The sequence below is a fragment of the Limulus polyphemus genome, unplaced genomic scaffold (assembly GCF_000517525.1).
Source record: "Limulus polyphemus unplaced genomic scaffold, Limulus_polyphemus-2.1.2 Scaffold1577, whole genome shotgun sequence".
Classification (NCBI taxonomy): Eukaryota; Metazoa; Arthropoda; class Merostomata; order Xiphosura; family Limulidae; genus Limulus; species Limulus polyphemus.
In genome coordinates this window covers 139761-156683 of record NW_013667187.1, presented here as the reverse complement: position 1 = coordinate 156683, position 16923 = coordinate 139761, and the positions used below count along the sequence as shown (strand labels likewise).

General features: G+C 33.7%; 1 protein-coding gene across 3 annotated transcripts in view; it reads left to right on the top strand.

Moving 5' to 3' along the window:
• LOC106464171 (pantothenate kinase 1-like) overlaps positions 1-16923 on the top strand; it is an 88126-nt gene that overhangs the window by 63455 nt on the left and 7748 nt on the right. For all 3 annotated transcript variants that reach the window (XM_013924292.2, XM_022391859.1, XM_022391860.1), the window contains one exon: positions 12412-12535. In XM_013924292.2, the coding sequence (XP_013779746.1) occupies positions 12412-12535 (124 nt within the window). The remainder of the gene's footprint in view (positions 1-12411; positions 12536-16923) is intronic.

Genomic DNA, 16923 nt, shown 5'->3' with positions numbered 1-16923 from the left:
ATTGAAAACGGCCATTACTAAATATTTTCCTGCAGTGAACTTCTACTGTGCTTATTCGACATGTAAGCTGTTGCCTGCAACTCACAAAGATGAGATACCTACCACACAGAAAAGTATGGTTATTCATGAATTCTCGTGCCACTGCGAATGTCGGTACATAGGTCGCACTTCACAAAGACTGCAGGATAGAATTAAACAACGTGTACCCACGTCCATAAGAAATAAGAGTGTGAAAGAAAAGAATTTACGATGTCACACCTGTAAAACAAAAGTTCTACCATCAAAATGTGAATCAGCGATTGACCAGCATTTACTAGTGAACCCGACTTGTGCTGACAACTACACGGATAGCAGGTTTAAAATTATTGCAAATGGTCTGTCAACCTTTCATCTCTATATTTTGGAAGCCACCTTTATTAAAACATATAAACCTGTCCTTTGCCACCAAAAAGAATTCCTATACAATCTACACATCCTTCAGTGGGTCTGTGACATTTCCTGGTTGGCTTAAGGACATGCCAATCAGTGATTGCCTTACCAGACTACGTTGATCTGACTCATTTTATAAGTTGTATTATTTCCCATAGATCATTTTCCAGACGGTTCTGCTGTGATTAGTGTCTGACAAAAAGCTTCAGCGGATATTTCCTTTGCAACATCTCAACCAACAATTGGTTCAGTTATCAACACTATTTTCAAGTTTTGAACAACTCGACTTTCAAGATCTACATATCTACATGTGCCGATGTTTCCGCTTATCAATGTTGTATTTTAAGATCTGTGCAAGAACTCAGCTAACAGCTGTTTCCATATACAAAAGCTATCTTCAAGTTTTGTACACCAAAAAAACTTTTTACAAACTTTTTTCTATATGCATGCCACAAGCTTTCTGTTCCCCCCTATTGGAATCAAATCATTCCAATATGTCTCTCATGCAAATCATCATGCATCACTTCACCAACAGTAGTAGAGTGACATATGTGATGCATATGACTTCCTCTATATGCCTCTACAGAACTGTCACTTCTCATTTGGCAGTGCTTGTGCTTGGAAATGTTCCTTTGTTTGTTTCTAATTTCACATTCAAATTTAGTATACTCACAAAGTGGTTTTCATTTAAATTACTTCCAAGTTTATTAAGACTGTTTCTTCACTGTAATTTAATCCCAGTTTATTACAGTCACATTATTATTAATAATTTCGATTTTAGTTGACTCTTCTTGATATGAATTCTGAAGTTCATGTTACCTCTTCAGGGGTCACACCTATGACTAGCATTATGTCACAAGCCTCAGGTGTGGGCAACCCAGTGGGAGATTTATTGGCATTTATTAATGGGGAGATTGAATGTTACCTGGATCAACCTCTATCTCCGGACCTTGCCTCACTTCCTCCCGAACATGCTGAGCCTGTTCAGGCTGACAAGGACTTGGATTGCCTATTTCACATATATTCGGGTGCATGCTGACCAATTTGCCTCACAGTTAAGTAACGTGATTAGTTTACCCCGCCACCCAAGGGCTTCAGATCTGTTTGCTCTTGCATATCATCATGCAGACTGTCCTTTTCTAGACCAACAATTGTTAGGTTTTATTTTACCTGCTGGGGTGGAGGTGGGGCACTCCCTGAATCTCCTGTAAGCCTGACCCATGCCCAATTTTACCACCTTTGTCTTACCATCACAACTCTCACAGTATCTTTCTACCATCCATCTCCTCTCTGAGGCTCTCTGCCAAAACACTGTGGGATTTTCTGGTGACATTGTCTCCCTTCTTTCCTCCACATTGGCTCATTTGTCATCTTTGGCTCTGGCTTTGCATAAGTAGTTTCTCTACTGTTAGGACCTTCTAGGTCATGATGTGACCTAAACTTGTGTCTGTTTACCAGCATCTTGTCTTTGGGACTTATGTATGGCCCTATTTTTGTGGCATTACATACTTGGCATGATCACTGAGTCCTTGGAGCCACAAGTTGCATCAGTACAACGACGACAGGCTACCCTTTCCACTCTTGTTGCCCATCTGTCTCAGTCAGAACCCAATATAGCATCAGTTATAGTTTTCCCATCCTTCTCCTTCCCAACCTTTACCTGTCCCTCCCGCTTGGGGTGTCTCATCTCGTCATCTTCTTTATTGATGCACATCACATCTCCAACAGTATCAGTGACTACCCAGTAGGTTCTGGTCTGGTGGGAGCTTGACCTGTCAATTTTCTTCATCAATGGCATCCTTTTATCAAGGATTATAGGGTTCTTCAAATTTTATCAGAAGAATTTGTGATCCTGTTTCTTTCCCCACCTCCTGTGTCTCCTGTATTAATTTCCTTCCCTCCACCTCAGGATCCAATATCTGACCAGTGTCTATTGGAAGCGGTTCAGGACTTACTATCTCAGCAAGTCATCAAACCTATATTAAATACTTCACACCAGGTTTTTATTCCAGACTCTTTGTTGTTCCCAAGAAAACTGGGGTCTGGAGTCCTGTCATAAATTTGTCCCGCCTCAGTCGATTTGTTCAACTGCTCCATTTTACCCTGGAGAAAAAGCTCACCATATGGTGGGCTTTTTCTCTAGGCATATGAACGACCAAGAGTAACATCTCCAACACTTATCTACACATTCCTATCTCAACATGGTGTTGCCATATCGTTGGTTTGTCCATCACAAGGTACTTTACCATTTTCATACCCTACCCTTAGGGTTTGCTTCCAGCCCTTATATTTTCTGTCAGATGGTGTGGGTTTTGCTCACCATCATCATACTCTAGGGCTGTGATTCCACCATTATATGGACGACTGGTGTCTTCTGGCTCATTCCGTACTGGAGTCGGCCAGACATACTTGTCAGCTCCTTCACGCGGCTGCTCAGGTAAACTGATTAATCTCATTGGAGAAGTTCTTCCTCCAACCTACCCAATATCTTGTCCATTTAGGTGTCCTTTTAGACACTCATCTCAGTCGGGTCCAACCTTCTCCTCTATGACTTAATTCCATGGAATTGTTAGTTTGCTGTGCCCTTTCAGCTTGCTTTTGGGGATGTGATTTTCAGTGATGTTACTGGTCCCTTCAGTGGACTCTTCACGATCAATGGAACCTTGCTTAGGATCCTTTGGCAGCTCCCGTTACCCTTAACCATACCCTGTTGGACAATCTGTTTTGGTGGTTTGACAAGGCCCATAGATCAGTGGGTGTCCCACTTCTTCCTCCTCATTTGGATTTACATCTGTTCATGGATGCATCCCTTCAGGGCTGGGGTGCATGGGTCAATCGCGAAGAGGCTTCTGGTCATTGGTCTGTCAACAAACAGACTTTGCATATCAACATCTTTGAGCTTCTTGTGGTCTGTTGGGCTTTGAATCAGTTCCTTCCTATGACCAAACATTGTCTGGTGATGATTCATTCCGACAATTCTACGATGGTTGCACATATCAATCACCAAGGGGGCACCCGGACAAAATATATGTTTTTGTACGTTGGATTTCCTATATTGGGCCCACACACACCACATTCATCTCATTGTGTGTCACATTCTGGGTGCTTTCCTGCCACAACCAAATTTATCCAATGGAGTGGTCTTTAGGTCTCGTAAATTTATTTATGTTTATCCCCCTATCCAATTCCTTCATCTGGTGGTCTCTCTCATCTTCATCTGGTGGTATTCCATGTCGAGTCCTTCTAGTCGCTCCCTATTGGCCAACTCAACTGTGGTTTCCAAGATTACACCAGCTGCAACTTTTCCCTCCTAGCACCCCTTCCCTTGCCTCCCTCCCTCTTCGTCAACCTTGGTCACCAGTTCTACATCCTACCATTCACGTCCTTCATCTTCATGCTTGGCTTTTATCCTGCCTGTGGCAAAGAGATCATGTTTCTTCCATCAAGTAGCTTTTCTTTTAGCTTGTTCCATATATCTTTCTTCAAGGGATTTCCCACTGACCAACCTGCTGTGGCTAGTGTGGCTGAGTTTCTCACATGGCTTTTCAATCAGAGGTCTTTGATCTCAGGTTATCAGACTGCCTTATGTTATACTTTTTGATTTTTCCCAATACCGTCGAGTTTTGCTTCCTCTGTTCCTTCCGGATTCATTGTCTCTCCAGATGGCATAGTCTTCCAGACTGGGATATTAATGTAGTCCTCCATTCTCTCACTTTACCTCCATTTGAACCTATTTCCTCATGCTCTATGTTTCGTCCTTCCCTTAAAATATATTTTCTTCATCTCTTAGCCTGTGGATGTCTAAGGTCTGTTTTGTTTGCCATTGATGTTTCACGTATGCTTTACTACTACACTTATCTTCTCCTTTATCTGGACTGTTCTTTCCTCCCAACGACCTCAGCAGCTAGGAAGGGTAATTCCTCCTTTGCACCTATTTTCCTTCCTTCAATTTCTCATTTCTGTCCTCATCCTGATTGAGATAGACTTCTGTGTCTCATCAATATCCTGCATCGCTATATTGCCTGCACAGCTTTTTTCTGTGATACCCATTTCTGACTCTTTATCTTTTAGACGTCTTTCTTTGTGATCTATCCCCTTCTACCCTCACCAGTTGGGTTCAACATTTGATTCCATTGGCTTATTCCTCCTTATTATCTTCCTAACAGAATTTGATTAGGGTATTTTCTCATCAGAATCAACACCTCACCTTTTCTCTTGCATCTTGTCTTTGTTGGCCATTGGAGGAAATCCTGCAACTGGGCATATGGACTACACCTAATACGTTCATCTCCCATTATTTACATCATATCGTGGTTTCTTTTTCGTCAGGTTTTCATCTGCCTCTTGTGGCCATTCTTCACGCTTCGGTGCAACTTTAACTGGTTAAGGCTATATTCATACATTCTTTTCATTTCAGGGGTCCTTGCTTCATTTATTCTTTATAGGGATCCCACACTGTTGGGAGCGGTGCCTGACCAGGTATTCTTCAATCAGAAATCTGCAGTGTACAGCCATATTGACTCATGCTTTAACTTTTGTTCTTTGGGTTTCTGTGTTTTGATTTTATATAAAACAGCTGGAACAAAGTCTGCTCACATGAATATGTAGTTGGGAACAGTATTAAATACTTCAGTGCTTTGGATACCAGTTCAGAGTACTCTTTTTTTTTTTTTTTCACGTAACAAAAGTTAGATACATTGAAATTTGACCTCAACGAGGTGTCACATGAAAGTTCAACAAGGCTATTTTCTTCACTTGTAGTTAAATATTTTACGCTTTCTACATCTACATTAAATGGATCCCCAATCCACTTGTTATTGGCATCAGGAAGAGGAAAATAATCCCTAAAGCTATTCTTCAAACTCTACAAGTGTTGAATAATAAGGTTTCTTATTCCTTGAGAGAGGTCATCATCAGATTTTGTAAGCAAATCATCAAGTGTTGAAATGATTCAAATACGCCCCTTTTGAAGATGTTCTAACCACAAGTCTGATTACATAATCATAGCTTCCACTTCTTCTTCAACTTAAAAAATAGTTACAGCTCTCCCTTGTCTGCTCAAATTTAGGCCATTCAAATATGTGAAAATATCAGACCAATATGCCACCATAGCTAGCCATGAAAAATTATTGAAACACACACTTCCTTGATATGTTTTATCATGGAGCAATATTCTTATTTCTTTGCACAACTCAAATAAGCAGATAAGTACTTTTCTGTGAGACAGCCAATACACTTGAGAATGTAAGATCAATTATTCGTGTGCATTAGCCATCTATTCACAAAGAACATTAAAAATATGTTAATTTAAAGTATAAGCTTTAATAAAATTAACCACTTTCACTGCCTCATCAAGCATAGTTTTGAATTTTCCTGGCTTCTTTTTTTGTTGTCAGTGGTTCTCTATGTATGCAGCAATGAGTCCATTTGACATTTGGTATGTTAGCTCAAATATTTGCAATGAGTCCATTGTACTTTCCTGACATAACAGGAGCCTCATCAGTACTGATTCCTACACATTTTGACCACCCAATTTCATTTGCAATTATGAAATCATTGAAACTATTTAAAAAAGCCTCAATGGTAGTATTTGTTGGCAATGACTGGCAGAATAGAAAATCTTCACAAACTTTACCATCGGATTCATACCATACGAATGCAAGCAAGTCAACACTGTTAGAAACATCTGTACTTTCATATAATTGCAAATAATAATATTCACTTTTGTACACGTTTTTCACTAGCTGGTTTGTAACATTATCAGACAGGTCTTCAATTTGCAGCTTCACAGTTGTGTTTGGTAATGAAATCAAACTATAATTTTCTGCCTTTTTGTTTTCTAGATGTAATTGCTTTAGCAACAGGTAGAATTAGTTTCTCTGCTATTTATGTAGTTTTCTAGTCTTTGTTATTAATACAGACACTTCTTATGAAGCAAACACAGCATTTTCATTATCACAGCCAGTTGCTATTTTTTCTATTGATTTTTGTCTTGCACGCAGTTCTAGTTGTCTCATATGAAAATATACAGCACGTAACCTGGGGTTTATTGAAGTGTTCTTTATGTTTTGTTTCTAGATGACAGCGAAGTTTGGCTGGCTTCATACTTTCATTGGATAATGTTTCATAACAGAAATCACACTATATCTTTTCTTCATGTTCAGGACCTGTGCATATAAATCTAAAGGATATATATATTCATCACAATATTTATGATTTTTGCATTTTGATTGATGAGTCAGTGTTTTTTCATTTGAACATATTCCACCTTCATCTGTGTTATTACTATTTTTCTGTTTTAATGATGATGCAGATTTTAACCACTGTTCCATAATTATTAGGGGCTCATATTAAATGACATAAATTCCTCTCACTCTTCACTGCTACTAGTTGCTTAGCTCTCTCACTATGGGCAGGTCAAACTGTACATGTCACAATGTTTTAGTGGGTTACTTTCAAAATTTAATTAAACTACTTAATTATCATGGTGTACGAACAAACTTGACATATAAATATACATAATAAATCAAATTTTAATATTATTAATGTTCTTAATTTTATAAAGAAATAATTAAAAATAACCTCAAACTCCCTTAGTGTAAGAATTGTGACATCGTGTTCTCTAGTCATCGCCTCTTCTATAATTTATTTACCAACCCTCTGAGAACTATAAAATTTGACATAAAATGTTCTGTACAAGTGAAGCAATATTTTTATATCCTTCAATCTTATGTGCCTAAAAAGCAATCAAGTAGAAATTCAGTTCCCTCCTGCCACATCTACCTGTCACATATTCTGATTCACAATATTTCTGACATTGATTCCCACTAAATTTATAACCAATAGAAAGCCTAGATTTCAAATGATTGATTGCCATATTCTTTTTACCAGTTCATTCTATAGGTAATTGACATTTTTGGTTCATAAGAAAAAGATTTTCCCACGAGAATGCATTTAGGAGCTTAGCTGAATTTTTAATGGCTTTTCTTACATACTTAGAGAGTCAGAGAAATTGTGAAAGTTATAGAACAATCTCAGCTTCTTACATGTTATTATTCTGTGTCCTTCCAAGCATTATTTAATTAATGAAAATAGCTCACAAACTGTATTGTGAAAGTTATAAAACAATCTCAGCTTCTTACATGTTATTATTCTGTGTCCTTCCAAGCATTATTTAATTAAAGAAAATAGCTCACAAACTGTGACTATTACTTTTGCAGACCCCAGGTATATGTAACAGTAATTGGAATCAAACCTGAGCCTTACCCTCACTCCCCAAATTGCTAGGTCATGTTGGCCCAAAGCTGAACAAATTTGAGGTAAAAAATGGTATAATGCTTAAATCAGGTTTTGATACTCCAAGTGAGCATAGCACAGATAACCCATTTTGTAGTTTTGCCCTTAACAACAAATAGACATAATGGCAATATTTTGATTAGTCGGATAGTTGAAATAATTTAAAATAGTTATAATTGGAAACCTAAATTTCTGTTATTTGATTATTTTCATGACATTCACTTTGATCATAATTTCTCTTCATTGATTGTTTGAATAATCAATAATAGTAATAGTCAGAGCATCTAATTATAGGTAATTGATTATTTTCCTAGCAGTCAGTTTAATTTTACTTTCAATTAAGCGATTGTTGGAACAGTCGAAAACTAATAATTGGAAACACCAATTTTGATTAGTTGATTAATTTTGTGACAGTAATTGATATTATAGGTAATTGATTATTTTCCTAGCAGTCAGTTTAATTTTACTTTCAATTAAGCGATTGTTGGAACAGTCGAAAACTAATAATTGGAAACACCAATTTTGATTAGTTGATTAATTTTGTGACAGTAATTGATTATTTTCCTAGCAGTCAGTTTAATTTTACTTTCAATTAAGCGATTGTTGGAACAGTCGAAAACTAATAATTGGAAACACCAATTTTGATTAATTTTGTGACAGTAATTGATATACATGCTGCTAATTAATCGATTAAATCACCCAGTTCTAATGTGCACACATGGGTGATGTCTGCACTGTCAAATTACTTTCTACTGTACTGCATTAACTTTACAAGTATTTCAGTTTAATGCAAGTTTTGCAGGATTTATGACAATGGAACATATGAAAAATAAGATGATTAGACCAGCATTGTTATGTACACAAAATTTTTTCCATAAACTGAAAAAAAATAATTCTGTAGCTAATTATGCTTGTAATAAACATTAGTGCTAGAAACTTACAAATTTGGTTATAACTTTTGTAAATCTTAGATTATTACCTAAAAAGTATCCTTATAACCAAATGACATATTGTTATAAATGCATAACAAAAATATTATTAACAAACCTGTTCAGGAAGCATATTGAGTTAACTTGGATTTTTTTAAATCTAAAAGTGGTGAAAATTTTATATGATGCGATAATGTTTTTGAGTGCCATACACTTCCTTCTATAAATGTATGCAAATTTTTAAATATTCTTTCTATTTGAATTTCTGTAGGCAGTAGTAACAAAATTAAACATGACTACTGTAGTTCCCTTATAGATCATTTAAGAGACCTTTACTAGTACATATTACAGGAAGTGTATTTTCACAATTAAGCTTACATTGAAACTTTCTAGACCTTCCCTATTTTCATTAAAGATTCAACTCAGTGAATTATTTATGATGTCATATCTACCCAATGTGAATTTATGATTAAACTACACAATTTTAAATTTAAACATTTTATGCTATAACATATGTTGTCAAAAACTGTATTTATAAATTTATTAAAATTTATTTTTGAATGTGCTGAAATGTCTGTTGGGCTAGTGTCTTTTCTACCCTGATGTTTTATGCATACTGCAGTGTACATGTATCCTCATTGTCTAATATAAATACTGTGGTAGATGTTCAAGGCTTCAGGTTCTTAAACACAAGTAAACACATTTGTTGACATGATTTCCAAAGTCCCTGTATAATTTCCTTATTAAGTGTGATTGTAAAGCAAAAACATAAAATGCATTGTTGGATAAGTTATATAAAACCTTGGCCAAAACATCAGTGTAAACATGTGATTTAGAAAACCAATAAGAAATTAAATGTAGGCTAGGTTTTTTTATCTCTCCAATACTATTTCATCCTAGAACTGCTACCTTCATTAAAAGACAACATTTTTCATCAACAATTTGACATATTTAACATAGAATTCTAATGTTGCATCAATATTAATTATTTTTTCTTATAGTGTTAAAGTTTAATTATTTCTAGTGTTTAGATGTTGCTTATCTAGACCATATTTAGTTCTATTTTTTAGTGTGTGTCTTTTGTAAGTAGTAAAATAAAATGTTTTTTAAACACCTTTATGAAGGTTTCTTGTACTTGGTCAGCACCCTTGGAAACAGGATGTAATCATTTCTACTTTGTTTAACCTCTGTCTTGGCTAGGTTGCATAACATTGGTCATTCATTTTATGAGCACTTACTTGCCTGCTTGGACTACAGTATTAATTCATTTGACATTCAGGTAGTGCTGAGATATAAAGCTGATGCAGTAGTCTGCATCTGTCAGTATGAGCAAGGAAATTATCTCCCCTTTGATGAAATATGAGAATGGCCTTCAACATAAGTAATTTCACCACATTTAGGTGAGGATTTTAATGCAATAAAGGTGTTATGTTTACACAATCCTGCTGTCTTTGTTTAGTAAAGGTGTTTTTTTAGGCCAACATACAGAAATGTTACTAAGCTGGCCAGCATGTGGTTATATAGTAAAGCATCATTACGAGTGTGGTGCAATAAAAACTGTATATTTGTTGGTTTATTTTTCTTATGCCTTTTATTCCATTGGTATAAACTCTATTTATTATTCTATAAAACATTTCTTTGGAAATTATCACTAATCTTTTGGATGTCATTGATCTTAAATACTACAGCTGAACAAGGCACTAAAATATTCATTAAAGTAAAAGTCCATAACTATTAATGTTATATTTTATATCTTTACAATTTGGAAAAATATACACAAAATCCACTTATTAGAATTCTAAGAACATTTTACAGAATTATCCATAATGGCTTCTAAATTCTAAGAACTATTTGTGTGTCAGAAATGTAATTGTTAAGCTTAGAAATATGTTTAGTGTAAAGTAAAATAATGTACCCATGAGATGTTGACTTTTTATTTTTAATACTTATGTGTAATAGTACAGTGGGAAATAATACTACATGTAAGATAAAAATAAATAAATTTCTAAGAAAGATTAAGAAGCTGTGCCAGTGCAGTTTCTTTGTATTTGTATAAGTGTTATAACCTCTATTCCCCATACCAGTGTAAGTTCTGGGTTAGGTATTACATCATTTTCAGTAAAATTAGTAGAAGGACTAACTTTTCTTATTCCTATGGTATCAGCCATAAGTCTTAAGTTTTGATTAAAAAATGTAAGTTCTTGTTTGTTTCTTTCTGCTTACTGTACAAATGCTGCTAATGTAATTTTGTGCCAACTATTGGGATGTTTGTGTAATGATGGTGATGTTACTTTTTTGTGCAATCTAAAGATTTATTAGTGTTACAATTTATTTGAAATGCCTTTTTATCTTTTGAGAACTTAAAAAGAAAAGATGGGAATGGATTTACTAGAAGAAACTGCTTTACCGAAACTTCCTTGTTTATTGCTTGTTAGATGAATTTAAGTCGGAAATCTCTGTTTTTACTCTAGTAACGTATTCGATTATTGGGTAAATAATACCAAGTCCAGTCCAAGTAATGATAATTATTTATTCCTGAACTTAGCTACAGGCTACTTTTGCTTGTTGTTAAAGCTGTAAGTGCATAAACATTTCAGCAGAAATTCTGAAACTAATGGTAAGTATGCGTAATGCACAAATAAGTTTACCTACACAATTTCTCAAAAATCAAGCAAGTAACTGGACAGATGTGTTAAATCTCACTTCTAACATTGATTTAACTTTCCTGACACTGAACACATAAACTCACTAAATACTCAAAACTTCTCATCAACTTATCAACTGCTCATTTATTACTCATTGATTTACTGTGTCACTTTTTTCGTAATTGTACCACACTTGCCTTCTAATATGTACTTGTTGTAATGTAACTGTAGCTCCAATATATGTCTTCCTGTCTCCATAAATATGTACTTGTTGTAATGTAACTGTAGCTCCAATATATGTCTTCCTGTCTCCATAAATATGTACTTGTTGTAATGTAACTGTAGCTCCAACATGTCTTTCTGTCTCCACAAATATGTACTTGTTGTAATGTAACTGTAGCTCCAATGTATGTCTTCCTGTCTACACGAATATGTACTTGTTGTAATGTAACTGTATCTTCAATATATGTCTTCCTGTCTCCATAAATGTGTACTTGTTGTAATGTAACTGTAGCTCCAATATATGTCTTCCTGTATCCACAAATATGTACTTGTTGTAATGTAACTGTAGCCCCAACATATGTCATCCTGTCTCCACAAATATGTACTTGTTGTAATGTAATTGTAGCTCAAATATATATGTCTTCCTGTCTCCATAAATATGTACTTGTAATGTTACAGAAAAATACACAAACACCAGAGCCAGGCAGAAGCTGGTGAAATATGATGATTTTTAAGATATCTTAATAGATTTGCTAGTTATTTTCAATTTCTAAAAGAGATAATAAGAATGAAGTCACTTTCTACCAACTGTGTTGTATTTTTTCAGAAATCTGTATATTTAATATTTAGGGATTCATCATTAACATTTAATATACTGGAATCTTAAAAAGATATGTCACAGCTGGTTGAAAGTTGTTTCATTCTTATTTTGGACATCAAGTGCATGTAAATATAAAGGCAATGTGTGATTTAAAAAATACTTTATTTCTGTTTGTGTTTTATACATTTTTAGATAACTAAGGTAATTGTTAGTTGTAAGTAAAGTTAAAAATACTTATTTCTCCTTATTTCTTAAGTAACAGTTGTAATATTGTTTTTCTTCTCATTAGCTTTGGAAATATGATTAGTAAAGATAGGGTGGGTGCAGCGAGTAAAGAAGACCTAGCTCGTGCCACATTAGTGACAATTACCAATAATATAGGCTCCATAGCTCGGATGTGTGCTGTCAATGAGGTATGTTGCTATAAGTAGTTCCAATAAATGCAGATGTTATAAATTGAAAATATATTTTTAACATATGCTATTCAATGTAAAAATATTAATCACTTTCATACCAACTATATTGTAGTATCTTATTCATTTTCTGTTTCCATCCCTGTTCTACCTAATAACAGTAGGTTATTTTTACTTACCAAATATACAGTAATGGCTTAATCCTACTCTTAGTGGTGGGAAATGAATAACTTAAATTTATTCTTTATCAAATTTCAAAATATATAAGTGTAGCTTAAGCTCTTGTAATCAAATGTATGATGATAGCTTATTTTATCCTAATAATTTCACAGTTCTAGATTAACTTTTTTTCAAAAGTGGGACAAATGAAAAATTCACAATGCCAAGCTAGCTCCACCTGTTTTAGATAATGATTGTTAATTTCATCCAAACTAAAGAGCTTAACTACTCTTACCAAAAGTGTGTGCATAAGTCTTTTTTAAACTTTTACTTGAATTTTGCTTTTGTGCTTTTATAATGTTTACGTATGATTTTTGTAAAATATTAAGAGAGCTTAATGTGTTGCATAACATTGTGTGAAAATAAGTGGTAATACTACTAGGAGAAGTTCTAGAACAGAAGAGAACTACATACAATAATCAGAGAGGGCTTTAATAAAGTAGGTGGTAATACTACTAGGAGAAGTTCTAGAACACAAAGGAACTACATACAATAATCAGTGAGGGCTTTAATAAAGTAGGTGGTAATACTACTAGGAAAAATTCTAGAACACAAGGGAACTACATACAATAATCAGTGAGAGCTTTAATAAAGTAGGTGGATATACCACTAGGAGAAGTTCTAGAACACAAAGGAACTACATACAATAATGAGTGAGAGCTTTAATAAAGTAGGTGGATATACCACTAGGAGAAGTTCTAGAACACAAAGGAACTACATACAATAATCAATGAGAGCTTTAATAAAGTAGGTGGTAATACTACTAGGAGAAGTTCTAGAACACAAGGGAACTACATACAATAGTCAATGAGAGCTTTAATAAAGTAGGTGGTAATACTACTAGGAGAAGTTCTAGAACACAAGGGAACTACATACAATAGTCAATGAAGAGCTTTAATAAAGTAGGTGGTAATACTACTAGGAGAAGTTCTAGAACACAAAGGAACTACATACAATAACAACCTACTTTATTAAAGCTCTCATTGATTATTGTATGTAGTTCCTTTGTGTTCTAGAACTTCTCATAGTAGTATTACCACCTACTATATTAAAGCCCTCGTTGATTATTGTATGTAGTTCCTTTGCGTTCTAGAACTTCTCCTAGTAGTATTACCACCTACTTTATTAAAGCTCTCATTGATTATTGTATGTAGTTCCTTTGTGTTCTAGAACTTCTCCTAGTAGTATTACCACCTACTTTATTAAAGCTCTCATTGATTATTGTATGTAGTTCCTTTGTGTTCTAGAACTTCTCCTAGTAGAATTACCACCTACTTTATTAAAGCTCTCATTGATGTTCTAGAACTTCTCCTAGTAGTATTATTGATTATTGTATGTAGTTCCTTTGTGCAAGGGCTTTAATAAAGTAGGTGGTAATACTACTAGGAGAAATACTTGCATCTAATACCAATAGTGAATGACAAGAAAAAACTTTATTCCAAACATTTTGATGATTGTACAATTCATATTTCATCAGAGAAAATCTAAATAAATCTAAATTACCTCTTTTTCTTTCTAGAATGACTTCAAATGTAGCATGAAACTACATTTGTTAATTCTAAGTAGCTTTAAACTCATAACAATATACATCTATTTATAATTAAATTTCATTATTTTATTGCCCTTTTGATTGCCCTTTGAACTGTGTCTAACTACTATCTGTGCCATTATAAGTCGTAAATCACTTGGGGAATGTGCAGCTAATGTTATGCTATTGAATTACATTACCCACAAGCTGTTTGCATGTGTGCCTCATGAAACATCTTTATTATATTATTATTATTATTTATTTTACCTAATCTAATCTTAACAAACCTAAAAAGATCCCTATTTTTACATCTTAGTTACTTTTGTAGTAATAAATAAAGAATAAACATGAAAAACAAGAAATAAAGTAGTTACTCTGTCTTCTTTTTTCTTGCTGTTGATTGTTGATGACACTTAACCCTGCTTTTTTTTTTATACTAATGGTAGTAATGCACGAAATAATTTTTATTGAATTAAAAAATGCACCAAAGAATATTGATTAATAACATGAAAAAAGTAGACAATTTCCTCTAACTCTCAAAATTTTTCTGGCTTTCTAACTATGCGACAAGAGCCATTACAAATTCATTAACTTTCCCACGGGAATGAATCATGTATTATAAGTGAAATTGGTGCTTATCCGTTCAGAACACAACATTATTCAATATTAACTATTAACAAATTCTGAAAGAGATGATGTTATAGGTGGGTGTGGTCTGATTTTCTATTTGATAGCTCTGTAACCAAACAAAATTGAAAACTATGGTTTTTCTGAGCAATGATGATTTTATAGTGAGGAATTTACATATTTACATATTTTTTGGAGGGGTGGTGGATAAAATAGAGAAAATAAGATGTCTAGAGAAAATGTGTCACGTGTGTCACACTAAGGGAAATTCAGGATTTTTTTTTATATTGCCTTGTAGAATTAAGAACTTAAAACTTGTATACTATTAAAATATGGATTATTAGCTAAGATTTTATGCTATTCTAATTGATATAACATAAAAAACAAAAAATTTATAAAAAGTTAATAAAATTTTGAATGTTAGACACTAAAACCTTGTGTCATGCACTGTAAAGGATACCCATGATGATAGGGTTAATGTAATTGTTTTCACTCAGAATCTGAATAGCTCACCTACAAGGTGATTTTCAAGTTAAGCATAAAAATATTATTTTGTATCTTACAGTTTTCACATTTCACTTGCATAATCTCTAGAACCTCCTAAATGTTTATCAAAGGTTTTTAAGGTAAATGTTTATATTTTACTTGCTATTTTCTATACAGCATCACTAACTCTAGTTATTATCATCAATGTAGAGTGCAATGAAATGTTTAGGCATAAGAGAAGGAAATATATATCTTTTATCTCTTCATTCAATAATCGTAAAATATCTTCTCTAGGTTCATATGCTTAATTTCATGTCTTCACATTTTCACCTATAGTTTATTTTTAATGTTTTATTTTCTTTATCTTTGCTTATTTATGTTGACACACATCAATAGGTGCCAGTGGGTGATATAATGTTAACATCAGCAGGGGCAGTATAGCCACAGACAAAATGGTGGTTGCACTTGCTAACTTTATTTATGAATGCCTGTTGATTGAAGCAAGGCACAGAATAAACTTTAAAAATCATTAAACATTTCAAATATGAATTTTAAAACACAAATATTACCTAATTAACTAAAATATAAAAGTAGAACCTAAATGCAATTTAACTATCTATAAAACTAATATGTATAAAGGGAGAAAAAACAGCCAAGTGTTAGGGACCTTGTTCTCAACAGTGGACTAACCTTTTTTTCACCTCATTTGTAAATGTTAATTTGGTGACATTCCAACAGGAAAAATGGTCTTTCTATTGGTTATAAGCATACCATTCAAGTTAAAACTGTGGCTGAGCAACACCACTTGTACTAAAAAAGTGGGCATGGCTTATCTTGAGTGTGGGAATTTTACAACTGTTTCATCCAAGGCCAGTTCTTTGAATTTGTTTCAAACTACTGGTAAACAACCTATATATTTCTACTTTGAATATCTGTATGAAAGTGTCTAAATTACACACACTTGTTTCTTCTATATCAGCTCTAAAGTTTAGATACTTAGAACCACAAGCATGTCAAGTGACAACAAAACTTATTGTTTAAGAGGTTTCTTTTGAAATAAAGAAATAAAGACTTAGATAATATATAACTTTGAATTATAATGCACTTGATAATGCTAATGCTATTAAAATACATTGGTAGTAAAATAGTTTAATTAAATTTTGAATGAAACTCAATAACACTTGTGACATGCATAGAAAGGAATTTAAAAATAGCATCAGGTGTTATAAGATTTTACAGACATGAGCATAGCTGTGTTTATTAGATTGAAAGTTTAACTTTTAACATTAACTAACTTCTAGTAAACCTCTTAATACGTTTTTATAAGAGATTAGAGGATCACTATAAAACATAGCCACTTTTTCCTCGTATAAATTTATTTCACTTTGATTGTTTTTGAGTTTAACCCTCTTGCTACTGGCTTGTTTAAATCAACTGAGTTCGTGACCCGAAGTTGATCATAATAGTTTTCATGCTATAACTTTTAATATATTTTGTGTATCTTTTTTATGGAGTTTTCCCATTATTC